Source organism: Brachyistius frenatus, unplaced genomic scaffold, assembly GCF_029030835.1.
Source record: "Brachyistius frenatus isolate BFR_SWC_R1_liver_20210118 unplaced genomic scaffold, ASM2903083v1 Contig_18, whole genome shotgun sequence".
NCBI lineage: Eukaryota > Metazoa > Chordata > Actinopteri > Embiotocidae > Brachyistius > Brachyistius frenatus.
The window spans coordinates 3,729,432-3,757,195 of record NW_027210617.1 but is presented as its reverse complement, the minus strand read 5'-3'; the positions used below and the strand labels follow the sequence as shown (position 1 = coordinate 3,757,195).

At 40.8% G+C, this 27,764-nt stretch overlaps 1 protein-coding gene across 8 annotated transcripts in view; it reads right to left on the bottom strand.

Annotated features, from left to right (window-relative positions):
- Positions 1–27,661, bottom strand: part of unc13a (unc-13 homolog A (C. elegans)) — a 49,400-nt gene extending 21,739 nt beyond the window's left edge. For 5 of the 8 annotated variants that reach the window (XM_069694936.1, XM_069694938.1, XM_069694937.1 and 2 more), the window contains exons 1-25: positions 27,323–27,661; positions 22,494–22,523; positions 22,281–22,380; positions 20,612–20,729; positions 19,265–19,388; positions 17,675–17,745; positions 17,346–17,400; positions 16,661–16,690; positions 15,187–15,382; positions 13,791–13,910; positions 11,432–12,250; positions 10,321–10,414; positions 9,174–9,220; positions 8,917–8,995; positions 7,547–7,621; positions 7,189–7,408; positions 5,797–6,024; positions 5,386–5,527; positions 4,777–4,946; positions 4,520–4,635; positions 3,085–3,248; positions 2,800–2,953; positions 2,586–2,654; positions 2,137–2,226; positions 1,712–1,846 (exon numbers count right to left, since the gene is read on the bottom strand). In XM_069694936.1, the coding sequence (XP_069551037.1) occupies positions 1,712–1,846; positions 2,137–2,226; positions 2,586–2,654; positions 2,800–2,953; positions 3,085–3,248; positions 4,520–4,635; positions 4,777–4,946; positions 5,386–5,527; positions 5,797–6,024; positions 7,189–7,408; positions 7,547–7,621; positions 8,917–8,995; positions 9,174–9,220; positions 10,321–10,414; positions 11,432–12,250; positions 13,791–13,910; positions 15,187–15,382; positions 16,661–16,690; positions 17,346–17,400; positions 17,675–17,745; positions 19,265–19,388; positions 20,612–20,729; positions 22,281–22,380; positions 22,494–22,523; positions 27,323–27,344 (3,468 nt within the window). In that variant the 5' untranslated portion in view covers positions 27,345–27,661. The remainder of the gene's footprint in view (positions 1–1,711; positions 1,847–2,136; positions 2,227–2,585; positions 2,655–2,799; positions 2,954–3,084; positions 3,249–4,519; positions 4,636–4,776; positions 4,947–5,385; positions 5,528–5,796; positions 6,025–7,188; positions 7,409–7,546; positions 7,622–8,916; positions 8,996–9,173; positions 9,221–10,320; positions 10,415–11,431; positions 12,251–13,790; positions 13,911–15,186; positions 15,383–16,660; positions 16,691–17,345; positions 17,401–17,674; positions 17,746–19,264; positions 19,389–20,611; positions 20,730–22,280; positions 22,381–22,493; positions 22,524–27,322) is intronic. The other 3 variants (XM_069694940.1, XM_069694942.1, XM_069694943.1) reach the window with 1 other exon arrangement.
- Between the last annotated feature and the right edge of the window lie 103 nt (positions 27,662–27,764).

Below are 27,764 nucleotides of genomic sequence, written 5' to 3'. Positions count from 1 at the left end.
GAGGATAATTGCATTGTATTGTAAGTTTTCAAAGCCATGGTGTCTTTTTCTTCACCCTTATCATAATGATACTTCAGCCAAACCTCCAGTCACATATGGTAAAAAAACAAAACAATGAGCCAAACAACCAGAAAAGTTGCAAAGTCCTGTAACTGTAATGTGAGTTTTACTAATAGTATTTTTTATTGTCTGACAAATAGAGGAACTTTTGGAGGAACATTTGACTGTGTTGTTAATTCAACAATTCATACATATTCAACACTTGCTGCTCAAACAGCTTTAAACAGACTCTGAACGTCAACTGTCTGGTCGACTTCTTTGAAATATCTGGGGGGAAAAAAATTAAGCTGGGCGCCGCAGGGTTTGAAGAGTGAAGAATGATCTTGTAGAGATTTCAACAAAATATAGCAATGTCCCTCAGGATGAAATATTTTATTCAAAGGAAAAACAATTCTTATTTGAAATTCACGGGGGAGTCGGAATGGGGCTGCCACTTCAATGAAGGCTCAAAGCAAGTTCTAGAAATCCCTGTTGAAATCAGATGCAGGAGTGATGGATGGAGGAGCCTGGCCTACCCAGACTGAGAGGATGCTGGGGACTCACCACACACACACACACACACACACACACACACACACACACACACACACACACACACACACACACACACACACACACACACACACACACACACACACACACACACACACACACACACACACACACACACACACACACACACACACACACACACACACACACACACACACACACACACACACACACACACACACAGTGTCAGAGTGCATTCGACATATCAAATGAGGGCAAATCGAGGAACATAAATGATGACAAGTCAACTCTTGTTTTGAGTTTGGGGTTAGGTGTCAATTTATCCTGCATTTTTCTTCAAAGAGACTGAACCAAATTCAATAAAAGAAAAAGAAAATTGAAAACATTTTTTTGTAGCTGTCCAGTGATTGATTAAGTAAACTTCACTGCTTTCCCTCCAAATAAAAAATACAGAGTGGTAGATTGTCTGGAAATCATGAGCAACCAGAAACTCAAGTTGACTCAAGTTTAGTGACCAAGTCTGGTGTGTCAGCAGAGAAAAAATTGGGAACTCCAAAAAATTGACTGTCAGTTTTGCCACAAAAGAAGAAGAAGAAGAAGAAGAAAAAAAACCTGACAAAAACAAAGCAGCACACCTTGCCATATTGAAACGTGCTGTATGTAGACATGAAAACTAATATAACATACTTTTAGCACAAAGCAAATTCAACATGTTCTTGGGGGAATATTAACATTACATTATATTAATATAAATTTGGTGGATATTAACACAGAAGCAGCCAACAATCTGAGAACAAGTCACAGTCTTGTGGAAAACCAACAGAACAACACATGAAACTGTTATGGCTTTCAAAAGTTGCCTCGATATTTTTACTATTTTAATTTGCTTGCAGTAGTTTGTGTCTAAATGTTCTTTTCAGAGTAAATTATATAATAATGTACTACATTTTTGCTCCCATTTTTTTTTACATACTACATATTTTTTTACATACTTTGTTTGAACAAAAGGCAAATGCCTCTGCGTGATTACAGTCATACCAAAAAGGCAAATTCAAGTTGAAAGTTTTTGAAAAAGAGAAATAGCGACACATTTACACACACCGACACAGACATTCAGCTCATCGCTGCTGCTTCTTACCGGATCTGTCTGGTACTCGCGGCTGTAGAGCTCATGACAGTTATTAAAGATGTACTCGTAGGTGGAGTTGAGACAGGCTTTCACACAATCTTTCACCACCTGACTGGCTCTGGGTGGAGACTGGAGCTCTTGGACCTAAACACGCAAACACACAAAGCAGAGAAACAGTTAAACTAGACAAGTGACGGGCGCATTGATTCACGATTGTTTACATAATAAGAGTGACAAAGAAATAATGACTCCTTGAAAAGAAGCAGTTTGCATTTTGAAATCCAGCACTAGGTTCATTTTAAGGTGGAAATCTTCTTTCTGCTTTCATACTGTGAGAAAATTATTGATGAAGTTTAATGCCTCCTATGTGTGGATTACAGTGGTTGGTTTGAGTGGATGACTTTAGCAGATGGTGAAGGAAGAAGGGACTGTACCTTCATTCTGAAGAAGGTGATACTGGTGAGCAGGTCCACAGTGGACTTGAGGTCCTGCAGCCTCTCAGGACTGCTGGCTGGGAAGTTGTTCTGCCGTCAGACAATGAAAAAAAGAAAAAGAAAAATACAGTGAGGCACAACACCTGACTTCTTCACATCCATTCTTGTCCAGCGTGTTTTTTTGTGTCCTTGGGCAAGATCCAACCTGGTCACACAATTTTCACTGCCAGCAAACCCTAGTCTTACTGTGTGGGTGTCCAGTGTTTCCTGAATGTGTTTGTGCATGTTTCAGAGGAGCTGCCAGTCTAATTAACACATCCGCCTCCTTTGTTTTACTGCTTCTCAAGAAGTGAGACATATAAGGAGAAAGAGAAACATTTCAGATATTTCAGAAGATATTATAGAAGATAATATGAGCGTAAACAGTGAGATGAAAAAAGCAATCTTACTCGGTACATGGACAGGTCGATCCTCAGAGAGTTATGCAGCTGATCTAGAAGCTTCACAAATCGCTCTTTCTGTTGGTGTTAAAACACACATAGCAGACACACCAGACTGCTTCATATAAAAAGGGACAGTGACTTTGTACCAAGACAAAGAAGGAAACCTTCAAATATGTGAAATAATATACTGAGTCTGCTAAATGTTTCTGTGGTGACTCACCCCAAAGTTAGAAGCAGCAAAGCGGTCAGAGGCAGAGACGTTGTTGGTTGCCTGGGTGGTGTGGGCGTAGTAGGCATTGATGTTAGCCAGCAGGGTACTCATCACTGCAGGCACACCTGGGCACATGTACTTCGATGACAAACAGGCAAAGTGTCTGCAAATGAGGAACGAACATGTGAGAAAACACTGGATAATAACAGCAGAGAGCTTAATGAAAACAATCAACAAGGCACTCAAACACAGTCTTAAAAAAAAAAGGAGTCAGGTTTTCAGACATGAACGTACGTCATGGCCTGGTAGATGGACTCCACTCCATAGCGCATGGCAAACTCATCTACAATCTCCTGTGGAGTCTCCTCAAAGTAGACCTTCCATGCATCATCCCCTTTGGCATCGGGGATCTTCACCACCCCGTTATTCTGGATATCTGTCACATAATGGAAGAGGTTCTGCAGGACAGAAAACAGAGCATGAGAGAGAGGAGGGACGAAGGGAAAAAATGTGCACTAAAAGTCATGAGGGAAGACAATGCCAAAAAACAACAACATATAACACAGATTTAAAATTAGTAGGAAGTAGTCAAGAAGTTCAAATGATTGTTCACATCTCGCTCAGTTGTAATCAGAGTTTATATACTTCTAATTTTACAAAGACAGCAGATTACAACCTCTCAATCTGTTGTATCTGTCGGCTGTGCAACATAAAGAGTCATAAAACTCCATTATGAGGCCAACACAATGTGCTGCCTCGGCCATAAAGCATTGCACCACTGTAAAACATTCTGAGTGGGTTTATGGGCACTTACGCGCAGCAATAACAGCGGTCATTTGTCAGTTAAGGTTCTATTGAGTAATGGCCTGAGTAATGACTCCATACACAAAGCAACGATTGGTCAACAATCAATCAGCAGGGTTTTCTTCACAGAGTCAGAGCAGAAATGTGTCTTTGCTGCTGGAAGTGTTTGTTTTTTTTTTTTTTTTTTTTTATCTTTGTGGAGCTGAGCAAACATCACTGAGTGGAAAGTTTAATTTGGAATGGATCAATTACGGACATGCACATCAGTCAAGTAAATTAACCTGTTTAGCATGGTTCATTAGGGCAGCTTGGTACAGAGAGGCGCGCGCACACACACACACACACACACACACACACGCACACACACGCACACACACGCACACACAAACACACGCACACACACAAACACACGCACCCACACATTAAGTGATATCAAAGATTCACGCAATCATAATTTCCAATCTCCCATTATTATGCGATGTAATCATCCACATCCAGTACAGATCATATTGACTCAAAAGCACATGCTGAACCTGCAATAAAGTGACTGCATATTTTTAATATTTGTGTGGTAATTTCAAATTATACATGTTTTGTGTGTATAATCACATTTTGTAAATTCTACAGCTAAATCCAGCAGAGGAAAAAAATATATATATTTAGTAAAAGTAAAAGTAAAAAAATAGAAGTAAAAGTAGACTAAAAACATTCACACTCATAATACCAGTTTACCCCAAAACTGCATTCATTTACAGAACATGAGAACCATTCTGTCTTTTTACACACACACACACACACACACACACACACACACACACACACACACACACACACACACACACACACACACACACACACACACACACACACACACACACACACACACACACACACACACACACACACACAAAAAGACTGAGCTTACTTCATGCAGACAGGTGTACTGCACGTGATATGGGGCAACCGTCTCCTCTCCTTTGATCTCTACATTAATGTGCATGCGGATAGCCCCGGACACAGCTGACTTGTCCGTACGCTTGTCTGTGAAGAGCACAAAACATTCAGCAGCTCAGTCAACAGAGGAGTTTTAAGTCAGGCACACAACTGCGTGACGAGATAAACTGACCAGGCCAGTAAGAAGCTGCGGTGTCATAAGCGAGGGGGAGTAAAAATTCAACTCACCCAGATTGTACCAGACGTCCATCTCTCCGCTCAGAGTGCGGACCTCGATGATAGTTTGACCGAGGAAGTCGTCTGACTCTCGCTTAAACTTTTGCTTCACACGAGACTTAATGTCGTCGTCTTCATCCCACACTCGCACCTTGATGCGGTCTGACGAGTTGTGACATTCACTACAAACACAGAAGCAGTGAGAGTGAGCCACGGCTGACAGGCAAGAGCAGATGGATTACTATCGTGACTAATTATATATCAAATGCTTTTAAAGTGCACAAAAAAAAAACACATTTAAAAAAAATATGAAAATATTTAATCAACATACAGCATATATGTCAACTAAAACTAAAATGTTTACATAACTCACTTAAAATGAATAAAAAATATTCATAATCAATTATTAGTTTAACTAATTTATACAGCAAAAAAAAAATTATATTTGTGCTTTTTGTTTACTATTGCTGTCATATAAAATTTAAAACTCCGATTTTGAAATGTTGTTTGAAGACGTCACTATGGAGAGCTTCAAATTCAACACATGAATTAATTAAAAACAATATTTCCCGCCCTGATTATCACACTTTTCATATATTTCTTTAAGAGGACATGACTCACAAATTAAATGTTTCCTCCCAGACAGGGTTGAGGTTGCCGTAAATGGTTTTGGTCCTCTTTTTCGTCTTTCCCACTTGGACAGTTACATATGGATCACTGGAACCAGTTTTATCCTTGGCTTGTAGACCCTGAGCACACAACACTAGGGAGAAGAAAAAAAAATGGCCAAGCTGGTCAGCCACAGTGTGTGTGAGTGTGTTTGGAGGCAAACAGATGCCTCTTAACTCACCTGACCTTCTGCTCTACTGCCCCATAAACGCCACCTGTGTTCCCATCATCCAAACGGCAGCTCATCTCTTTTTATAGACACAAACACCCGACACATGCTGTTTCCCCTGACATTGATGCTGACCGTGCCGGCCAGCTTCCTTCAAAGCTACTGTACCGAACCGAAAGTGACTCCCCTCTTACCTGTGATACAGATCTTCGCTGACCATTTCGAGGTGCCATCGAGCACACTCTGTTTGATCTGCTTCATATAGGTGACGTGGGTGGCCTTGAGGATGGTGAACACTTCCTGAATGAGTTCGAAGATCTCAGGTTTGTTCCTCTCACGGATCTTCATGCGGTCCTTCAGAACCATGATGATGTTTTGGGTTCGGTCCTCCGCACCATGTTTGGAGCTCTTCTCTGCTGCTCCTGGAAAATCAAGCCGAAAAAGACAGGAATTAGACATATAAAGCCAAATAGAAATGGTGTTATACGAGATGTGCTTCACAGAATTGTGCTTACAGTTATAGAATTGAATGTAATTAATGATAACAATAACAGAAAATTGCTCTGAGGATAATCTTTCACAATTTATAAGACCATTTGAAACTGTGATTTCAATTTAAAATACAGACAAGTGAAGAAGACTGTATAGGTGATGAAAAACATATATATATATTTCATGAATCAGAGGCAGACAGATTTGCAGAGCTATAAAATGCTGAGAAAAAGAGATATGGAAAAACTAGAGGTGGATGACAACAAAAGACAAATGGCTTTTAATATCCTCTGAAGAGAACAAGGAAAATAAGAAAGTAGGAGTGAGAGGAGATGAGGAGGAAGATCAGGACCTCCGTGTTTGTCACTGACAAATAGACTTACAAGGAAATAAATGGACTAGATAGTTCTCTCTTAATAAAACAAAAACATTAGCACATTGAAAAAAATGCTAGCTGCGACTACAACTTCTAGCTGATTCCTGCATGTTCATTGGTTGTTCTTGAATATTTATCCAAAGTGTGATTGTCTGACTTCAGTCACAACAGATTCCTGAAATTGTTTCAATAAAAACCTTGCTAAGAAATAAAGGGTTTCTGTTTACTGAAATGCTGAAGGGTTTTTCATTTTAAATGCATACAGGAAGTGTTAAGTTTGTATTAAAATGTAATGCAGTAACTTTAACAGGGCAAATGGTAGCAGATCAAAACAGTTTTGAATTGACATCGTCAATCAGTCAATTCACCCTAAATGTCTATATGACAACTTTGACCATTCCATTTGTTTTTATTGGCTCTTTTGCATGACATACGCTTTGAAGATGGTTGGATCTTCAAGGAATTAAAAAAATATAAATGTATTTTAGCCGGATCAAGAAAACATTTATATTTCCTCACTAAGAGAAACAAAGTGGTGGAGCATCGTTTTGAGGCGCTCCCTCAGTTTGCCTTGATATTCATATTCATGCACATAGACATACAAATAAACATACTCCATGGGCTGCTAAATTTAAATGATATCATAATTGTAATCCAGTGTTTTTTTTTAATCCTTTAGCGGCTGAAATGTAGTAGCATTTCTCAACATTTCTCTTACTTTGCAGACAGTCAGCATTGAGCAGGTCTTGGCACTTCTCGTGGCATTTCACACCACACTCAGTACAGCGCATTCCCTGGCGAGCAATACCCCACAGCAGTCCCTCACACTCGTAGCAGTAAGTGGGTGTGGTGGCTGTCCACACCTCAAAGTTGTGCGGGGTGGTGCAGGAGATGGGATATATGAGGGCCTGGAGGGTCTTCTTATAGACATGACTCTTCTACAAGGGTACAGAAGAGACAGATGGAGGGTCAGCACAGTGATCATTCAGAGTAAAGCCTTGCATATGTGGACACACTAGAATGTCTTTTGGCATTAGGTGAAATACTTTGATTAGATCATGTAAATGAGGACTGACCAGCTCTTCGTTGTGCAGAGTGCTGGACGTCAGCGCCGAGGTTATGCCTGCTTTCCTGGAGTTCTGGACCAAGGACTGAGTGACAGCAGAGGAGGGGTCAGTTTCTCTCAGCTCCCACATTTAATATCCTTTTATATCAAGAGCAATCTCACTGCAGCCCAGGAGGAAATGTTTCTTATTGCTGTCTGGCAATGTTTTCCTGAATAGTTACAACAAAGTGGAGGTGACAGCTGCAAAATGTAAAGTGCTTTTTAAAAACAATTTTTTTTATTTAAAATTGACCAATTTGTTGGTAAAAGATAACTAGTATACTCTCACTATTGTAAGTGTTTCTATAGCAAATAATGTTGGTGTTACTCACCATTGCCTGTTGCAGTGAAGTTGGGAAAAAAAAAGGGGAGAAATGTAATGTTAAAAAAAGGGCAAGAAACAGCAAGGAATTTTGATAAAGAAGTACAAATGCAAGAATTGTTGAGGAATTGATGCTTTCGCTGTGTGAGTATTATAGTTCTTTTCATTATAGCAAGATCCTCAATAAAGCACAGGAGAAACAAGACTTGAAGGATGGGGAGGACTTGCAGAAGTCACCGCTACAACTACATCGGATTACCGGATATCCGAATAAAAAAATATTCAATTGTCATTCAGCCAGAATCCGACCTCGTCCAATCAATGACCTGAGACACTCTGACAAGTTGAGCGTGTGTGTGGAACAGAGAGAGACAGTGACAGGAAACCAACATAGCTGCACCTGCCTGTGTCTGCCTGTCACGGTTTCCTAGATGTTTATTAATTAATCAGGACAGTCATTCAAACTAATTACTTGTGTGTGGCACTGCTTGGATTGTTGGATTGGGAGCTGAATATGTACCCATGCTAGTAAACGTTGAGGTTCATGTCTTCACAACTAGGGTAGAAAAGTGACTATGTTGTCATTATTGTGCAGCAAGAAAGTAACTTTACACACGAGTCAGAGGTTTCTACAGATGATTTATGTTCTTCTCAGTCGTATTGCTAATGAGGGAGAGTCAGGAAGGGATGGGAATGATGGCAGGGTGGGGTAACAATGGGTCTGTTATATGACAGCATCGAGCACACATCAGTGCCAGGCTTTAATAGGAGGGTAATACATTATCCATTAGCAGAGCAGATGAGTTGCAGAGTGTTAAAAGATGTAAACAAAAGAGAGTAAAATGAACCAGAAACTAGAAAAGAGAACATGTAAATAAAAAGATAGTAGAGATTCAGAAAGAAAACAGGAGTAGCTTTTGTAGCTGAGAGTGCTGACTGCTGAGCTGAGTGATAGATGAACTGGGGAGACGTAAGACACTTAGTCAGAGGAATATGAAGAGATTAGTGCAGAAACTCACCAGATCTCTGACCAAAGGCATCGCTTTCCTCTTCCTGAGGTCTGGCATGCTGTCAATGCTATACAGAGCACCACCCATCCTGGAGAGAAAATGTAACAACAGCAACATTTTCAGCTACAGTTGTTAATGAGAATCTGGACACGAAGAATCAATTACACCATAAATGCATTCAGACATTAAGGCCATAGGCTTGCATTGTGGTTGGCAGGTTATACATTTTCAATAACCGAAGTGGTGTCAGCATCACGGTTACTTACCCTGCTGATAAGAGCAGAGAGGCGATGCCGACACTTTCGCCCCGGGCCTGTGGAGAAAGAGAGAGATGAGATGGAAAGAGCAGACAAAGGCAGGGTTCCATTACGGCAGCAGCTGGAAAAATGGGAGGCATACTATATCACACTAGTATACTGAGTGCTTTTATTTGACCTTTATAGGGGGAACTAGAAAACGGAGAGAAACTGTATGGTGTTCGTTCACAAAAAGCTCTATTTCACGGTGAGTTTCACCATTAGCTGTTTCCACAATAACTGCCTTTACAATGAATAATAGAGAATACAAGTACAAAAATAGTTGCAAGTGCGAGGGAGATGAGGAGAGTGGTCAAGCCGAGTAGTGTCTTTCTTAATGCGTGTGGTGATTATTGACATAAGCAGTGGGTTTTCTGTGTTTGAGCATCAGAGAAAAAGAAGATTACAGCCAGATGGCTATCCATGAAATCATTCTCCTAATTCTATCTGCTCTATAATTGAAAGATATGTTCTTTGTCTGCTTGCCTCTTCAAAGAATGACACACAGCATCGATACTAACGTCACACTGATGCATAGAAATAGTCTTGATTGATATAAACACCAGGCATTGAAAATGACACTTAGCAGGCTTGCAGCGGCTTCCTATGTGCTTCATGTCTCTCTATAAATATCTATGAGTTGTACAGGATACATATAATATTAATTAGAGTGATTAACACACTACAAGCCACACCCACCTGAGAGTCTGCTCCTGCCCTGGTAATCAGAATGGACTACATGCAAATCGTTACGAGGATGGCAAACAACTGAAAAGAAAATAATGAAATGGCGAAAAAACAATGCAAGGGGTAAACAGAAACGATCAAATAAACACAAGACAATATAATCCAGAGCAGCGACCAAAAACGAGGAAGAACTGGGTGGACTGAAACAACAAAAGCTGAAAAAAAAAACCAGTAACAGTCAAGCATGCGGGTGACTGATGTCACATGTCACATGTTTGAGTGAGCTCAAAAAGTTATGAATTAAAGCAGAGCAGCAACAGACAAAACAAACTGTTTCAACCACTCTTATGAACATGGGTATTCATGTGCCATGAATGTAAACAAATGCACCACAAAGATACGCTGAAACACACACACATCCTGGCTGTACCTCTTGAAGCTGAAGTCGTACTCTGCTGAAAAGTCGAAGCCAGTTGGCCTTGGCTCGTGCAGGACCAGGTTCCATGATCTCCCTCTTTGGGAAGCTGAAGGGTAAAGAGAGAAATATAATTAGGAAATAAAGTTGTTTATTTACATACTGCATGTATTTTAGTAGCAAAGGCTGTATGTTATCACTGTAGTTATGGACCAATATGGCAGAAAACACATTAATGGGAAGCAGAAATGTGAGGCGAATGTATCCTCTATGAACTATAGGTAATAAATAAGGCAGATGTTTGGTTTTTTTCGCCATGCCAACAGCTTGTTTGAAGGATGACAGTATTTAGAGCGATGCTTGCGAGCTAGTAACTTCAGCTGCTCCAATCTGCATAATGTGACATCCCTCATACTCCATAATCATCTAATATACATTGTACACACCCGCCCAGGTAGATGGTCTATTTAAGCAGCGAAAATTTCCCATCTCACCCCTTCTGTCTGTCAAGGACACTGCTGCCCTCTGTCAGTACCCCGAACACCCGAGCATCCACCTGCAGGCTCTTAAGATATTTGCTCATAGCTGACACCAGAACCTAGACGCCAAACTCGAACTATGTTATGCTGCTGTAATAACATGTAACGCGAGTTCTCTGACTGATCTGTACTAGTCATGTCCCATCATGCCCAGCTACACTTTAGTTCGCAAAATTCTTGCAAGCTAACACAATAAAATAAGACAATGAGCATGGTATACAACCTAATCATGAGCATGTCAGCACTCGGCTCAAAGCACTTCTGTGTCTCGCAGAGCCATTAACATGGGTTTAAATGCTCAGTCTTGTAAAAAAAAAAAAAGATTGGTTAACTTATTAAGTCATTAGTTTATCTGTTTTTGAATTTCTTTCCTGTCCCTACAGCTTCTCAGGTTTCTGTTCTATTTTTCATAATTAATGCTTAGCTGCCATTAGTTGCCATCTGTTGAAGTACGTAACCTTCACTGTATAATATACACACTATACATGGCTATTGCCAAAAAGCAATACCTGACGCATTAAACTGAAATGTTGACTGTGTGTTTTTTCTTCTGTAACACTGAGTGTATAAACTATAAAATCGTTCACCTTGGAACAGGAGGCTCTTCTGTTTTCTCTTCAGGAGCTGGGGGGGTGCTCTCTGCTGTCGGAGGCGGCTCGAGAGGTTGAGGTTCCTCCAGCAGCATTTCAGATTGGGGCTCAGGCTCCAGGGGCTTGGTGTCCAGGTCTGGAACCTGTGATGCGTCTGTGGGCGTGGATGTAGATGTGACAGACAGATCTTGCTGTGAGGGTGCAAAGGGAGGTTTGGTTGAATCTGCAGTGAAAGGGGGCAACGTGTTGTCCTGTGTGACCGCAGGTAGACCAGGAGCTGTGCTGGGGGGCTGGAGCTGGAGCTGATCTTGGGCAGGTCGCTGCTGATGCAATGATGCCTGCTTTTCCAACGGCGGCCTGGTGGAGGACAGACCATCAGAGGGAGGCATCAGGGTGGGGGCAGTGCTTGTGGGTGTGGGGGTGTAGGGAGGATCCTGGTCTTCACCGAGTGTGCCATCCAGTTGATACATATCTTCATCTTCCTCATATTGCATCTCCTCCTCATCTTCATAGTTGTACTCTCCTTCCTCCACGTACGTGTCTCCCTCCCCCTCGTCATACAGAGCCCCCTCTTCCCCTCCATCTTTGAGGTAGCCTCCCTCGTCGCTGTAGACGCCTTGCTGGTCTTCACCCTCCCAGCCTGGGGAGTCTTCTTTGCCATAGCTGACAGAGGAGTGGCAGGAATGGTAGGAGTCGTTTTCATCATACAATTCCGAACCTCGCAAGCTCTCGCCATCCTCAGGAACAAACTCCTCACTCAGCTGAGAGCTGCCTCGACTCAACTCACCCGACGAGGCGTAACGACTGTCTGTGGGACTGAAGCGAGGGGGAGATAGAGACACGTGTTAGATTAACACACCCACACAGGCTTCAGAGTAACCTACAGGGCTTCCCACGTTTGCATGATAAGGAGTTTGGGAGTCACAGAGATACTTGGGGAGCTTGTGTTGGGGCCAGGTGGGGAGACAGCTAACCAATGGGAAAAGAGGAGCGAATTTAAAAACAAACACTCAAATAACTCAGAGCAGGGGCTTTAGGCCAGAGATGCATCTATGTAACTGCAAGGGGAATCATATTTTTAGTAAAGGGAAAGGTTACTATGGATACTAGTTCACACAAAATTAAAACAGAAAAAGACGCCATTCAAAAGCACACTTGATTGCAAAAATGTAAGAACACACTCCTCATAAACTGAAGATATAAATAGGCCTATTCAAATGAAAAGAAGTGAACCTGGAGAGGTTGAAGGTAATTTATCAGCCTGGCTGAACAAAGACATCTTTTTTTTTGCAGATAAATGTGTAAATAATATTCTTTGAATGATATTCATTCACAGTGATGAATAAGGCTATTAGACATTGAGACAGACTATGAGTCAGAGATAGATTTGAGACACAGAAAAACAATTTCCTAAACTAACTCGGACAAGCACTCACACCTTATTGTTTTGTCTCTATTGATTACAGTCATGTTGGTTCAATAATGAAAAGTGCAGGAGCAGTAAAGGAGAGAAGTGTAATTTGGTTTTAGGCTGTGAGCCAGAGGGGATAACCAAGTGTGGATGAATGGACACATAAACACTCAATCACAGCACCAGTGTTGTTTTTCTATTCACCACCTATCTCACAATCGCTCTCTCATCCAACACAATGACTGACACAGTCAGTGACAAATGCTTACATTATTCTTGAGTCTAAATACACATAAAGAGTAAAACAAAACATGAAATGAAGATGAAAATGAATGTAATCGGTCTTGGCCTCTCTGCTAGGGCCCCATTATTGGGCTGAAGGCCTTCTGCTGTCTCACAAGTAGAAGTTAAATGTTTATAATTACTAAGTACAGGACACCCAGAATAAGACAGGGCCTCTCTTAGAGTCTCACATACAGGGTGAGGCTGTAATAACAAGCTGTCATGACAACAGATGCGTGCACTCGCACACACACAGACTCGCGCAGGGGCGGCTCCGTAAACTCAACAATTAACCTCTCTGTCTCTGACTGTTAGGAAACAGCACACACATACACACATCCCGTCAATCACTCACCCACACATAAATAGAAAACTGCACAGAACTTCCAACAGTAGAAGGGATGAGTATGATACATTAATCGTGATACTTATTTGTGATTCTTCACCAGGAACACAGTTAAGTATAGATGCAGGACCAGTTGTTTTCTACAAGTAAATATAGAATATACATGTACAGAGATAGGGTAAGAGCGCATGCATGCAAGCACAGCGAGCGAGGAGGACGGGACAAGTCCACCACTGACGTCACAGCGAAACGGAGTCACAGGCCGGAGCAGGAGGAAGAAGAGGAGGAGAGTTTGAAGAGGAGGTACAGAGACCCACCTATCGGACAGCGAGTGCCTACTGTCTAGAGAATACTGACGACTGGTGCGCCGGCTCGACCCTGAGCCTGAGTCGATATCGCTGCGCCCGTTGGTGGCCGAGTCTAAACTATCATAGCGTCTGGTAAGAGGAGCAGGAAGGGAGGTAGGGAGGAGGGGAGAGGTGGGAGAGGAGCATCAGTAGAGCTCAGTGTAAATCTTTCAAAGAAAGCACTAACTAAACTGAGCCTCTGCGCTGCCTGGTCAATGATACGTTCACAATTCTGTCTTCAAACAACCATCAGGTGTCCAGATGAACATTCTAGGGTTTTATTTGCCGTCAGCGTTCCTCCAGCTGGCCACTAAGAGAGCGATTCCTAAGTGATCCACTTTCCTTGCTCTAAAGTTCACCAGAAGCCAGCAGTCTGAGTTATTCAAATCAAGTGGGTAAATTCCTCCTTTATGTGTTCCATCCTCTGCTGCTCAGCAAGGACACATTGAACAGGGCAACACGAGGAGCGAATTTTGCACATAACGATAACCACTTAACCAGTTTAACTCAGATTATTGAATGCTGGTATTAATTACAGATGGACACATTTGGTCAGAGCGAGGACTGTGGATTTTCCCTTCCATCGTTTACATTGGAAACGTGTGAGGAAGGGATCTCTTAACAGACAGTACCAACAGGAGAAACAATAACAGCAAGCAAACCCTATTTAAATTGTGAGCCTATCCTTTAAGCTTCTGCACAAAGACCTCTCACTGAGGTTGAGTCCCACAGATTTATTTGACCCTTTATCTCAGTCTTATCAAAAGAAAAAGGTCAACCTTTTGTTTCAGCTTTTCTGAGAAACGCATGAGTTCCTCTGCTGCCTTTATAAACATGCCTGCAACTGCACTGAATTATCGTCATGTCCAGAAATTAATTTATTTTCTGCACAAGGTAGCGAAGATGAGATCACATGGGGTTTCTGATGCTCACATACTCAACATGCACACAAAAGATGCAGGCCCGCACATACACATTCACACAGAAAACATAACCACAAAAGGCCCACTTCATACACGACCTGTATACAAGAACTCTGTGCCCCAGCATGCTTGTATACACTGAGGCCAGGGTTATTCTCTAGAGGAGGAGAGCACAGTGGGACATGTTACTATGTACAACAAAGTGAAACAAAACAAGGCCACAGGGGCTCAGCTGTCTCAGGGCTATACACTAGAGAATGGATTAATTCACACAGGAATATTGTGCTTAAGATGGGGACTGGGATGTTACATTTTCAACATAAAAAAGTTTTGTTCTTTTGGATTGTTTTTCTCTTCCTATCTCACCAAAACAAAGCCTCTCTCTGTTGCTCTGCTTCTTCAACATCAGTTGTAGCTAAGTCAGGCTGCAGCACGCTCGTTACCTCATGGCTGTGTGATCGTAGACCAGCTCGTGGATGTCGTCGGTGTAGGAGTGTCTGTAATCCTGGTGCCTCATGGGGTACTGGTGCATGGAAGCGTTGGGCTGGGAGGTGGTGTAGTAGGGAGGCGGGATGCTGTTACTGGTCTCACTGCGATAGTCGCTGTCCCTGTCATCCACGGCACTGTCTGGGTCCTCGTCTGTTCACACGTTCACATTGGGAGACAGGACACAGTGAGGGGACGAGACAAAAGGAGGATGATCAGTAAGAACTCTATTATGCAGTTCCAGTAAATAATTAAGAGGATTTTAGTGTTTTAAACTATAAAGTTGGGATTCAGGACAATTTGTTTCACACCAGCCAGGTAGCAAATAATTGATCATTTTTTTTATTTTTCAACTATTTTGTGAAAAACAAACAAAAAACGAGTCCATAAGTTTGATCTCAGAAGTATGTGTTCACTTCTAGCATCTTTTTGGAAGAATTTTAACTGTGAATAAAAATATGTATCAAATTGTTTTTTGTTTTTATTTCATTCAGAAAATAAGTCTGTAAAAGCATTTTTCAGCCCTAATTTGTGTCTGGAGGTATTTATTTCAGGCTGTATACTGCTCAAACATCTTTGTTTGTAAAGTACAGTAAAGTAAGACACTATGCAGGCTGTGAAGCTGAGAAGTTCAGACAAAAGAAGTTCAGACAGCACAGTAACTGCTGCTCGATAAGCTTGTTGCTTTCAGTGCACACTAATAACTGAAGCCAACTCAAATCTCAACATTGTTATAGACTTCTCTGGACAGTCAGGGAACAATGTTGAGGGACTCAAGTAAAAAAATCAACCTGTAACTAATAAAAGTAAAGAGACAAAAAATATGATTTTGGAAATTGAAGAGGGGCATGTGCTTCCTGTTTCAAGAAATTATGGACTTAAAATAACTAATATGTACCTTATCTAATATGTCCAGAACCGCCGAAGGCTCACGGCAAGACTACTTTTTTTAGGCCTTTTAAAATGAATGAGCACTCATGCACCACATAATGTGTCACAGCATCTATCCTCACCATAGTATCTGCAGATTGTTTCCTTTAACTGGAAGCATATAATAGCTAAACTGGACCAAAATACTACTGTTAATGAGGACCGGAGCAGCTGAGTGCAAACAGACATATGGCTCAGATGGAAAAGAAAAAGAAAGGTATTGCAAATGAATGCATAAGAATCTCGCCATGACCCTTTGGGAGCTCCATAAATATGTATGTATCTTTACTCAATTTAATTCTAACAGTGTGACTTCATCACAGAAACATGGATCTGAGCTGAAAGGAAGTTCAGAGAGGATGTGTGCAGAAGGAATACATTTTCTTGGCTAATGGTCTCTGTGGAAAAACTACCCAAGGAGATCATTACATTAAGTGAGACATGGACAATAAATACAGAATCATTCCAAGTCATTAGCAGCTGCACATGAAAGAAACTTACTTTGCTGATCTCCCCACAGACTCCAATTACCTGCAAAGAGATAAAGGATTGGAAAACCCAAATTAGGTTTGGGCCACAAATTAAACACATCAGCAGCACACAAGGCCAGGTAAACAAGCATGTGGAGACTGGTAGCCCTGAGAAATAATTATTTTGAGAGGTAAATATGTGTGCTCATCAGTGAGGTAAATCAGCATGTGCAGCTGTTTTTAATGCCATTAAGAAACCAGAAAATACATACATGCTGTTATCATCTTTGCACAAACACAGGCACCAGGGTGCAAAGCAAACGCTCTGACTGCAGATGTATACTGTACACACGGATCCACCTGTGTTAGCATCACCAACCAGACAGACAGACAGACAGACAGACAGTGGTGTGTCTGTTTGACGTCCGGCATATGTCAGCTCCTATTCATCACACATCTATCACCTATAAGTCATTCTAGTGTTCAGGCAGGCATGCATTCATGATTAATCACATCAACCTCCCTCCCTGCCTCTGTACATCCTTTGCTTTTGTCTATTAGCCTCATTTCTACCTCCCGTCTAGTCCCCTTCTCAATGAGTCACGGCGATGGAGCATATGGAGTCGGGAGAGGGAAAAGAGAAGGCATAAAAAGGACACAGCAGGAGACAGGACGGGAGGAGGTAGACACAGACAGAAGAGGCCGGTGACACTCACAGCATTGTGTGGACGGTGCATGGAGAGGTCGCTCCTGTTCTTCTTGATACGCGTACTGAGGCAAAAAACAACAACAACAGACGTGTAAGAAAATCAGAGCCAACCCTTTGTCTGAGGCAAATGGTTGGAAATAATATTGACTGGCAATTTTTCTGTTACTGGCAGCCATAGAAGGCAATTAAATAGAGTAGGGGAAATGAAGAGGGGAGGTGTGAAATAAGCAGAGTAGATTGTAAAAGAAAACATTATCAGGAGGAAGGAGTAAATAGATGAGGAAACACAGGTGACACACAGTGAAGACAGGGAGTGAAACAGAGTGAAGTTCTTACATCTTGATCTCTCATTGCATTAAGTTGTTCGAGTTTCTTCGCCCAGTATCTGGCTTCTTCTTCGGGAATGTCTGCAGCACAACAGAAACACTCAACTCAGCACATCACATATCGGACATAATAAACCTCTGCAGATCGGTTTCTGTATATTCCCCTATAAGCACTGGAATAGTGCAGAACTATATCATATCGTCTTCTATAAATGACATAGCAGTAGTATCAGATCAATGAGGTACTGGTGACAGTATTAGTAGTAGACTGAAAAAACATTCTCACCACAAGGTCAATTAAAAAGCTAATCCAAAACTTTTGATCATATCAAACGAGTCTTCCTCGGCAAATAGAATTTATAAAGCTGTCATCAAATTGTAAATGTTGGGTGGATGTCTCACTTACAATCGAACTCTAATGAATCTAATGGTGAGGTTGTTTTTCCAAAGCCATGAATGGACTTTCTCAAAATATAGTGCAGGGGTAGTGTTTGTCATGTAGGAGTAACAGTAGAGCTAGTTGTATTGGTAGTGGGAGCAGGTTTAGTAGCAGATGTAGTCGTGTTACTACAACAGTCCTAGAAGTGGTACTGACTGGCTAAAGCAGTATTTGTAATGCTGTAGTAGTAGCAATAGTAGTAGTAGTAGTAGTAGTAGTTGTAGAACAAATCACTCCCACCATTTCACGTTATTTTTTGTGATTGTTAGAATCAAAAATGTTTGATTTTGCACTAGCTTTTTTCAAAAATTGTGATTTCATTTGCAGTTTTGTGATTTGTTTGTGGTAAAATTGCAGGAATTGGCAAAAATTACTAACTGAGGAAAATATCGTCAAGATTGATGTATTCACTTCCTATAATAAAAAGCATCTTGCAAATCAGAGATGATTGGAAATATTTTAGTTTCCATCTTTTTAAACATTTTCTGAACTTAAAAAATCTTGGGCTCAAACTTACAAAAAAAGTCATAAAAATATCAAGGTTTCACAAAACAGTCTGTGACTGCTGTGCTTTTAAAAAAATATCACTTCAACACTAACTGTATGCACAAAAACAGAGTGCAGTCTCTTACAACTGTAAAGGTATATAAACCTCATGTAATTTAATACATGTAGTAGCTACTTATAAAATTAGACTGATGCAGTTTGATGCATTCTCATAAAAACATATTTCCCAATAAATCCCATCACTTCTGGTTTCTCAGTTGTTCCGGTCAACTGGCATGTGGTTTGTTTTGATGAGAGGAGAGGTTGAAGAGTCTTGAGTTGATAAATATGAAGTTATCTTTTTGTTTGTGTTCTGTTTGGAAAAGGTTACTTTGTGCCATAATACCTTCAGCAGAGCTTCAATCCAAAGAAATTACTGCAGAGAAATTGTAAGACTATTTCCTACAAATATTGTGGAGATTCTTATTTGCATTAATTATTGCGATCACAAGACTGCGATTTACTGGGGGGACTGAACCAGTACCAGCAGAAATTTGTATTTTATTGAAAAATATCCCTATTTTAAACATCGAACAGACATTAAATGAAAAAAGTATACAAAGTAAATAATGAACCAGAAAAAAGTATCAATACTTTTATAATAAGAGGCCAAACCTAGTGGCAGTTCAAAGCGGGTGTCAAGCAGCAGCCTGTGAAAGGTTGGATCTTTGGTTCCACAGATCTCATTCTCCGCCATGATCACATTGGAGTCCAGGGTCAGCCACTGACCTGGACCCTCCTGGAAGAGGCAGAGAGGTAGTGAAATATGACTGTAACAATACTTACTGCATTATTATTGCCTTTTGTCATGTGTTCGAAGCCTGTCGTTCAAAGTCAGATTTATATGATTTAGTGATCACAAATGGTTTGTTATGAAGCAATTAAAAGAGATCCCCAAATGTTTTACTGTTTTTGAACAAGAATTAATTTTTTCCATTTTCTTAAAAAAACTAAATGTGACAACTTTGTGAAACCGAGACTATTTAACAAATCAACACCTCTTTCAATCAGAAGAACAGATCAGCAATAGAACATTATATTCCTAATGAAGGGAATATGTATTGCTGGGCTGTTGTATTATTCTTAATGCTTCAGCTGTCAGCAGTTTTAATGTTATGGCTGATGAGTGCATATCAGTCACCTTTACTGAGCCTTTACACAAGATGATATTACTGTAGGCAGCTGTCTGTGGTGGCCACTGGTGAATACTTAATGCTTGTATATTTCTCATTTCTTAACACACAGTAGTAACTATATTGACCAATCTGTGAACATCCTTTATGTGTAGGGCTGTCACAACTGTGAAATTGTAGTTGATGATTAATTGCCATATAAACAATTGCGATAAAGGATTTAATTGTCTTTTTCTGTTCATTTTATGCCACAATTGTAGTATATATAGCCTGATCATAGTTATTGATAGATATACACCTTATTAAGAAGAAGAGCCAATTTATTGGCCGTATTGTTTGGCTTTGCAACTAAATCCATGATGTTAACATCAATAGATGCTCATTGAAATGCACTTGGTCAAATATCGGAAGTCAAGCACTTCGAGATAAACAGTTGGTAACGCTAATTCAGTCATGCCGTAAAGTCATAGCGGAAGAAGGTGGTGCATTCCTGTTTTCTGAAACAGATGAATGGAAACAATTCTAACGAATATGCGAAATGATTGCAATCAGCTAAAATAATTGCAGTTATGTAATAATTGTGACAGCCCTACCAGTGAGTAATATAAAGGTGACTAATCTAAACCGCAACCAATTAAAAATACAACACATAATTCAATCTCTCCAATAATAATAATTAAAAAAAAAACTCACATAATGAACTTAATTAAATTAAGTTGACTCGAGAAATGTAATTACTGCATTAATGTATCATTCAAGCTGGAGTATTGGTGTACATGTACTGCACAGTAAGTGTACAGAGTGAGAGCTAAGGTCTGAGCCAGTGTACCTCATTGGACTGCCGTATGCTGTGAAGGGGGATCCATAAGGTGCCCACCATGGTGTCCCAGATCAGCCCTTTAGTCCACACCTCCACTGTGAGGCCCAGATCCAGGCGGTTTATTTCACTGCCCAGCAGAAAGAGGAAGTGACACGATAAGAAAAAGAGAAATAAACTACTGTAGAAAAAAGGAGAGAAAAGAAAGTGAAATGATACAGAATGCAATAAAGAGCTGAGTGGAGACACAGTTGTGTACATATAGAAGATTTTCTGCAGAAACACAGCCCTATGCCATCAGGAGCTGCATCTGAATCCGGTGATGGATCTGCACCGTGACTCAATCTGCTGAGGGAAATGAGTCATTCAGCATGAAGACGAAAAAAAAAAAAAAGGAGGTGATTGTCAACAAGGCTGCCAGCAAGATATAAAAGAAAGCACATATAGGACAAACCAATCCAATCGAGTACATACAGTATAACTATACGTAGCTAAGATTTGTAATGTACCTACACATGACTGGTCAGATTACTCTGCTCCGATCATGCGTCTTGCTAGACCCGCTGGTTTAAATGAATCAAAACCTTATAATAATCATGGCTTTGCTATGAAAATGTATCTTTCTGTTTCCGTGGGGACTAAGGAGGTAATCGGGCTGAATTGGCTGTATTGTGCTCCTTCATAAAAGGTTAATAAAGAGTAGAGGAAAGAGATGAAAAGAGTGAGGGATCTAAGTAGTGGATTAAACAAAAAAACAGTAGGACTGGGAGAAAATTTACTTTTTATCAGTTGTATTTCACAACGTTCTGCAGCTATAAGGTGTTTATGAAGCTCGGATGGGGAGAAGCCTTCTCGACTGGGTGTGTGAACACTGCTGGAGCAGTGCAAACATCAGCACCTTTATTATGGATGTTATGTTATCCTCTCACTCTTCAAAGGGAGAGAGGCAGAAGAGAAGCAAGAGGATGAAGGCAAAAATAACTGTGAGAACAGTGAGAACTTATTCTGCTGTCCTAAGTTGCACACATTTGTGTGCTGTAGAATTGAACCTGAGAGGAGACACCTTTATTAATGTGCAGTAACAGTGTCCATTCCATATTCAATGGCAATAGTTTCAAACTCTTTATGGGTTAATATGGATTACAATCTGCTATCAAAAATTGGGTGTAGGATTATTTTCTGGAACAATGTCAAAAATATTACTTTTAGAAGGCTTTAATTTCTTTTCTTTTTTTTTAAGTAAACATACAGTTTCATAATTAAAAGTGTATTGCACTAATTTAGTATTACATGACTATAACATTGAAACAATGGACAGTTTAAAAAAAAAATCTGTGCTACAATACTGTCTTTTCTCCATGCATTCTTCTTCATCAAAACCTGACACCTACATTACCCATAATGCAACTCGGCTGCCTCCAGTTTGACATAAGATTTGGAAGTGTTATGCTGGCAGCAGCTGATGTAGCTTTGTGCCACATATTATAGCTCTGGGAAGCTCCCTTTATTCAAACTGCACAACAATAGATTTTTTTCACTTCCAAACTTGAGGTCCTCAGCTCCGAGCAACAAATCAGAGCGAGCTGCAGAGATCGACCTCCAATTATGGTAGTTTTTACAAGGGAAAGAAGTGCTGAAATAGAGGGCACAGAAGATGTGAGAGCGGGCAAGAAGCACTCACAACATGAAGTCCTGCTCCCAGCATGGCTGACTGCCACGCACAGCGATGGTTGTGCTCTTAACATTCTGCACCTTCAGGGTGACGTATGTGTTAAATTTCTCTGTTAAAAAAAAAACAAACAAAAAAAAAACCCATCACTGGTTATGCCATTGTGTGCTTTACTTTAAACAGCCTGCTTCAGAAAAAGGATGATCTCTGCGATTCACAACTCACCTTGAGGTCCATCAAGCTTGGCTTTCTTCACTGCAAACAAATTGGGAAAAACAAACAAGAAATCAGTCTGTTTACTCTGAGGGTTTTCAAAGAGTTCACATTTTTATGCCGCAAATAAAAGTACAAGGAATCTATAAAGGCAGTGTCTAAGACCTATGATGCTGACAGTGTCATGTGACTTTACCATACAGTCCAGGCATGCCTCTGCATGAAGGTACAGTGTATGATTGGTTGGTGATTGACAGCCGTCTGGCATTTTACAGAATGCCAGAAGCACAACATGCACTCATTGAGCAGGAGATGTCAGAGTCTCTGAGCTTGTGCAGGTAATAGTAAAAGGTGATGCCAGTTAGGAGGGTGGCCACATGCCTTTTCCTCCCTGAACGTTGGATGTGTGTGTATATAAGACTTGAGCAATGCTGCAGGTTGTCTGACACATTAGACACAGCTCTGTTGAGGTGTCACTGCCAGCTCCTCCATGCAAGGTCCTCTCGGGGTACTAGACTGACTTTTAAAAACCACGGTGACGTCAAAAGTCCATTCATTATTCATCTAATCTTGCACCCTGCCGATGCCCATCTTCCCTAGTTTCAGCAGTGAGGTATTAATATTCAGAGCGCTGGTATTTAATCCCTACTGATTGCCCTCTTTCCACTGATGTTACATTTAAGGGAAAAAAAAATACAAGGAATTTAAATTTATAATCAATGTAAGTGGACTTCAACAACATGCACTCAAAGCATGTGTGAATGGCTGCAAGTAGTCACAAGGAGCTACGTAAATAAACACTGCCTGTTATTAAATCAAGAAAACCCCCGAAAATGAGGGTTGTAAAAGTGATGATCACAAAGAAACTCATTCCGAGTCATGTTCTTAGTCAGTGACAGCAGAGCAGGCATGCTAATCATTGTGGACAAATTGGCTTCTAAAAATAGCTTTTCACTTAAATATTGTTCTGACTCATGAGGCAGGTGCCGGGGTAAGTGGCGTGGTGAGGCATGTGCTTCTTAGCCAGCAGCCAGCTTCAAAGTTAAAAGCCTCTGCCTGATATTTTAGCTGGTAAAGTCAGTCATGCCAGAGCGGTAAGGAAGGTTCATTTCCACCGAGGCGCTGAACATATATTTGACAAAGATGCATTCAAATGAGCCCGTTGCCTTTAAATAAACAGTAATTGACAGATGCACCTTGGCTGCACCCTTGCCAAACACTCTCCCGCAAACACTGTCCCCTCCTCACCATCAGCTAGTCATCGCTGCTCTCTCTCCCTCTCACTCAATCACTTGCTCCTACAAGCTCCCCCACTGCCATGTGGCGAGTGAGCACGTGTGCTCCCTTTCTATCTCTTTCTCTCGCGCTCCATTAATCTCTCTGTGGTGCCGGATGCAGGCAGAGTGAGCTGCATCCCCAACACTAAAAATAACCACTTCAGTGTGACAGGGGTGGGGGTGGGGGGCTGGAAAGAAGGGCTGGGGGGTGTGGGGGCGTATGTGTGTGTGTGTGGGGGGTGGGGGGGTGGGGAAGGGTGGGGTGGTACTTGCTCACAGGCGTAAGAGTAAAACAATATTACTGCAGTTACAGCACAGAGGAACGGGTGAAGGGGAGTAGGTGGAAAAAAAAAAAAGAAAAAAAAAAAGAGTGTTGCATATTTTCTGCAAACCCTCAACAGAAAATGTTGAGTCGCTGCCACAGCAATTACAGCATCTCATTTTCGGGCAAATACGTTGACTCATGCCCTGGTTCAGAGGAGCTAAAGGGGCTTTTTATTTACTGAGGTTTTCCAATCAAAAGCTTCCAAAGAGGCCACACTCCAGAACAATTATTCGGACACCAGCAACAACAATAACCTGTATTCTCATAGAGGGAATGCAGGGAAGACGCATGTGAAAATTATGACAAAAAAAAGAGAAAGAAATGACTTAAATGCATAATTAAAGTGAAAACAGTTATCAAGACTGAGAGGTCATTAGAGCTCATCCCTGTCTGCCTCATAAAATTGAGTCACACACACACCTGCAGAAGACCTACAAGAATATATCAGTACTGTTGATTAAGGTATGACCACTGTACTCCTCTCATCCAGACCTAATTAACGCCTGAAATAATAATTAGAGTGAAAATATGGACAATATATAGAGTGCACACTTTTATCAGTCTGCCTTTCAGAAAATATACAATGCAGTATATGCAGTAAAGAGTATATGGAGGATCATTAACCACAGCCCGTCAATATCCACTATATATATATCACTATATATATTTCCATTAAAAAGCGGTTTGTCTTTGCTCCCAATTGTATCCAGATTCCTTGAAACACTAGTCATTATTACAGTAATGCAGCAGTGTATCCGAAATGTTAAAAACACACAGAACCAGTCAATGATAGTATAACATAGTGTTTAATCATACAGTATTCATTTCTAATGCCAGACTTTCTAAATACTTTAGCAAAAATATTCTTCTCTAATGATCCAAATATATGTAAATGTTATTATATGGACGCTAATGAGAGAAAGGGGCACTGATACGGATGTCTTTCGTGACTCGCTCTTTTATGAGGTCGTCATGCGTGAACTGGCGACTTGCTACAGGGTGTGACAGTAGGAAGGCTGGCACATTTGAGTGTGCTTACTCAGCTTCTGTGGCACAGTCCATTATTTCACAGACTACATCTAACATCATGAGACATACACACATCTCTGAACAGGCAATAAAAACATCACTGTTACAGCCCAAGGTGAACAGCCATTCTCCTCGTTCCCTCTAGTTCTCCATTCTTCTCACTGCTGGCATGAAAGAAAATATAGTGTCAATATAAACCTAACTGCGGGCCTGTATGGGAGTGTGTAGAAACTAATAAGAAAATGCTAGCAGAGACCTAAAATACCATTGGGGTTGCTATGCCAACAAAGCTTCAGGACATAAAGGGACCACCAACCAGCCTGAAACTCAATCCTGACATCTGTGCAATCAGCTCCAGCCTGGTGTCATCAGCATAGCAGCCTCTTCACAAACTCGCTGGATCTGAAGTGGAAGCTCAAGGAAATAGTTTTTTCATCTTTGTGGGTCTAAGAACGGAAAATCTTCCCATACTGGACTTAAAATTCTCAGAGTGCAAGGCACAGATTTGTTTCTAGTTTGAAGCACTGGAGGTATTGCTTATCGTTATAATTAACTGTTGAAATTCGGAAAACCCACACTAATTTAGTGAGGATTAGAAAAAGGCCGTGGATCCGACTAAACCTGTTAAAAGAGTATCCAGGAAGTGACAGATTACAGGAGAAAGATGTGCACACATTTCAGCAGGCATTATCACAGATAGAGTTTTAGATTATAAACTAGTGGTTTGAGGGTCTTTCAGAGCTATGATTGTATTTATAATAAAGCATTTTGTATCAAATTGCTGTCTTTAGATAAACCAGTTCTTTGAATTTGCTGTACTGATATACATTTCATTTATAGTGCTGAGAGAAGAGTATTTTTAATCCTAATGAAACATTAACCACAATTCAATTCAAGTGTGTTTCAAATGTGTAAACCTTTAGTTCTTAAAGTAAGATGTGGGGATGACCAGGAGGTTACAGGAGGTCCCCAAGATAATGGTATCTCATTTCCTGGACATTTGCCCACTCCACTCATTCAATTTCCACCTGGATGGTTATACAGGTTAATTTAAATGATAAATGACAGCACAGGACTTTGGCTAACTGAGAGACATTTCGACTTTCAAGTCTTCTGCTCAAAATTTGGCTATCCAGATATGAAATGATCCAAATGAAAACCCCAACCAAACCAACATGACTGTACTTCTTTGATATTGCCAAAACCGTTATTCTTCCTCTTAATGCTCACTTATTACAGCAACAGAATGACAGTTAAGGACTCATCATTGAATCACTGAAAACCCTTATAATGAAGAGATAGATGTGGTCTGCAGCCACTTTTACTTGTTTGTCATGACACAAACATAACAGACCACATCAGAGACTTCACCGAGAAAGGTCAAATACTTCATCAGTGACCATTCACCATTTGTGAAGAAAATGGATGAATTGGGACCTCTTTATACAAGAGGAAACCAAGACTTGGGAATATTGCATTATTTAAGTATATAATCAGTTGAAATTTGTAGCTCAATCAATAGGAGAAGTTTAATTATATTGCAATGAGTCATGTAGTTTATAGAAATCCTACTGTTAAGAAATCCAGTAAGCTACAGCACACGCCTTTTTCTTCTGTCCGCAAAATTACGCAAGAAAACTGAGATGACAGGTCTCCAGTCTAGTCAGTTTTTTTTTTTTTTTTTTTTTTTAATCAAAAATTTGTATGTGCTTTTTCAGAAATGAAACATAAAACACTCCACACAGAGACAAACAGGTAGTGGATTACATCTCGCTTTACTATATTTGACAGAGGCTGCCAGAGGCATACACCTACTCCATAAATCGATCCGGTTGTAGCATTGCCAGGTTTTGTAAAATGAGCTTGGGCTGTCATTAAGGACAGCAGGAGTGCAATATATTCTGGGTGAAAATAGTGGGAAAAAAAGAAAACTGATTCAAATGTGCAAATATTAATAAAGGTGATGGAATTGTTGCCTTACTAATGGGGTTTGCATTAAACTGCCATTTAACAGGGTGGCGCATTTTAACAACGCTCCTTGTGCAAAATGGCTATTCTATAATATTGATTGTTGGATTTTCATTATCGCAGTTTAATCCCTAAAAGCTGTCAAGATACTGTTTGGAGTTAGTCAGCTGCTCACACCTGCAAATCGAGGAAACGGTGCAGCAAGTCGTGCCAAGACGTGGATTATTAGTATTTTCTCTTACCTCCAACACACAGCAATGACATTTCTTATAAGCGTCTTTAGTACAGGGTCCAGCTTCTTCACCAGCTTCCTTATTGCCCGAGCTAATCAGTGCAATATACAGCCCAGGGAGGAATGGTTGGACTAGAGATGGAGAAGCCTGCCGTCGCTCGTCAGCGGGACCACGGCCCGACGGGGTTCGTTACACCTGACAAAAAAAAAAAAAAAATCAAAAGCCAGCGTCGCAATCCTCTCCGTCTTTGTGTATGGCGTGTCCGTCTAAATTGAAGACTCTTTCACCCCCTTCGCTCTCAGCTCTCCAGTCCCCAACACACAGCCATCTTGTTCAGCATCAGCACCATCGCTGCGTGCCCAGCTCCTGGCGGTGACGTCACAGCGCATGGTGACGGTTTAGGTAAGGGTGGGAGGGATGTACGGGGGCGGCAAGTAATTAGCTTATTTCT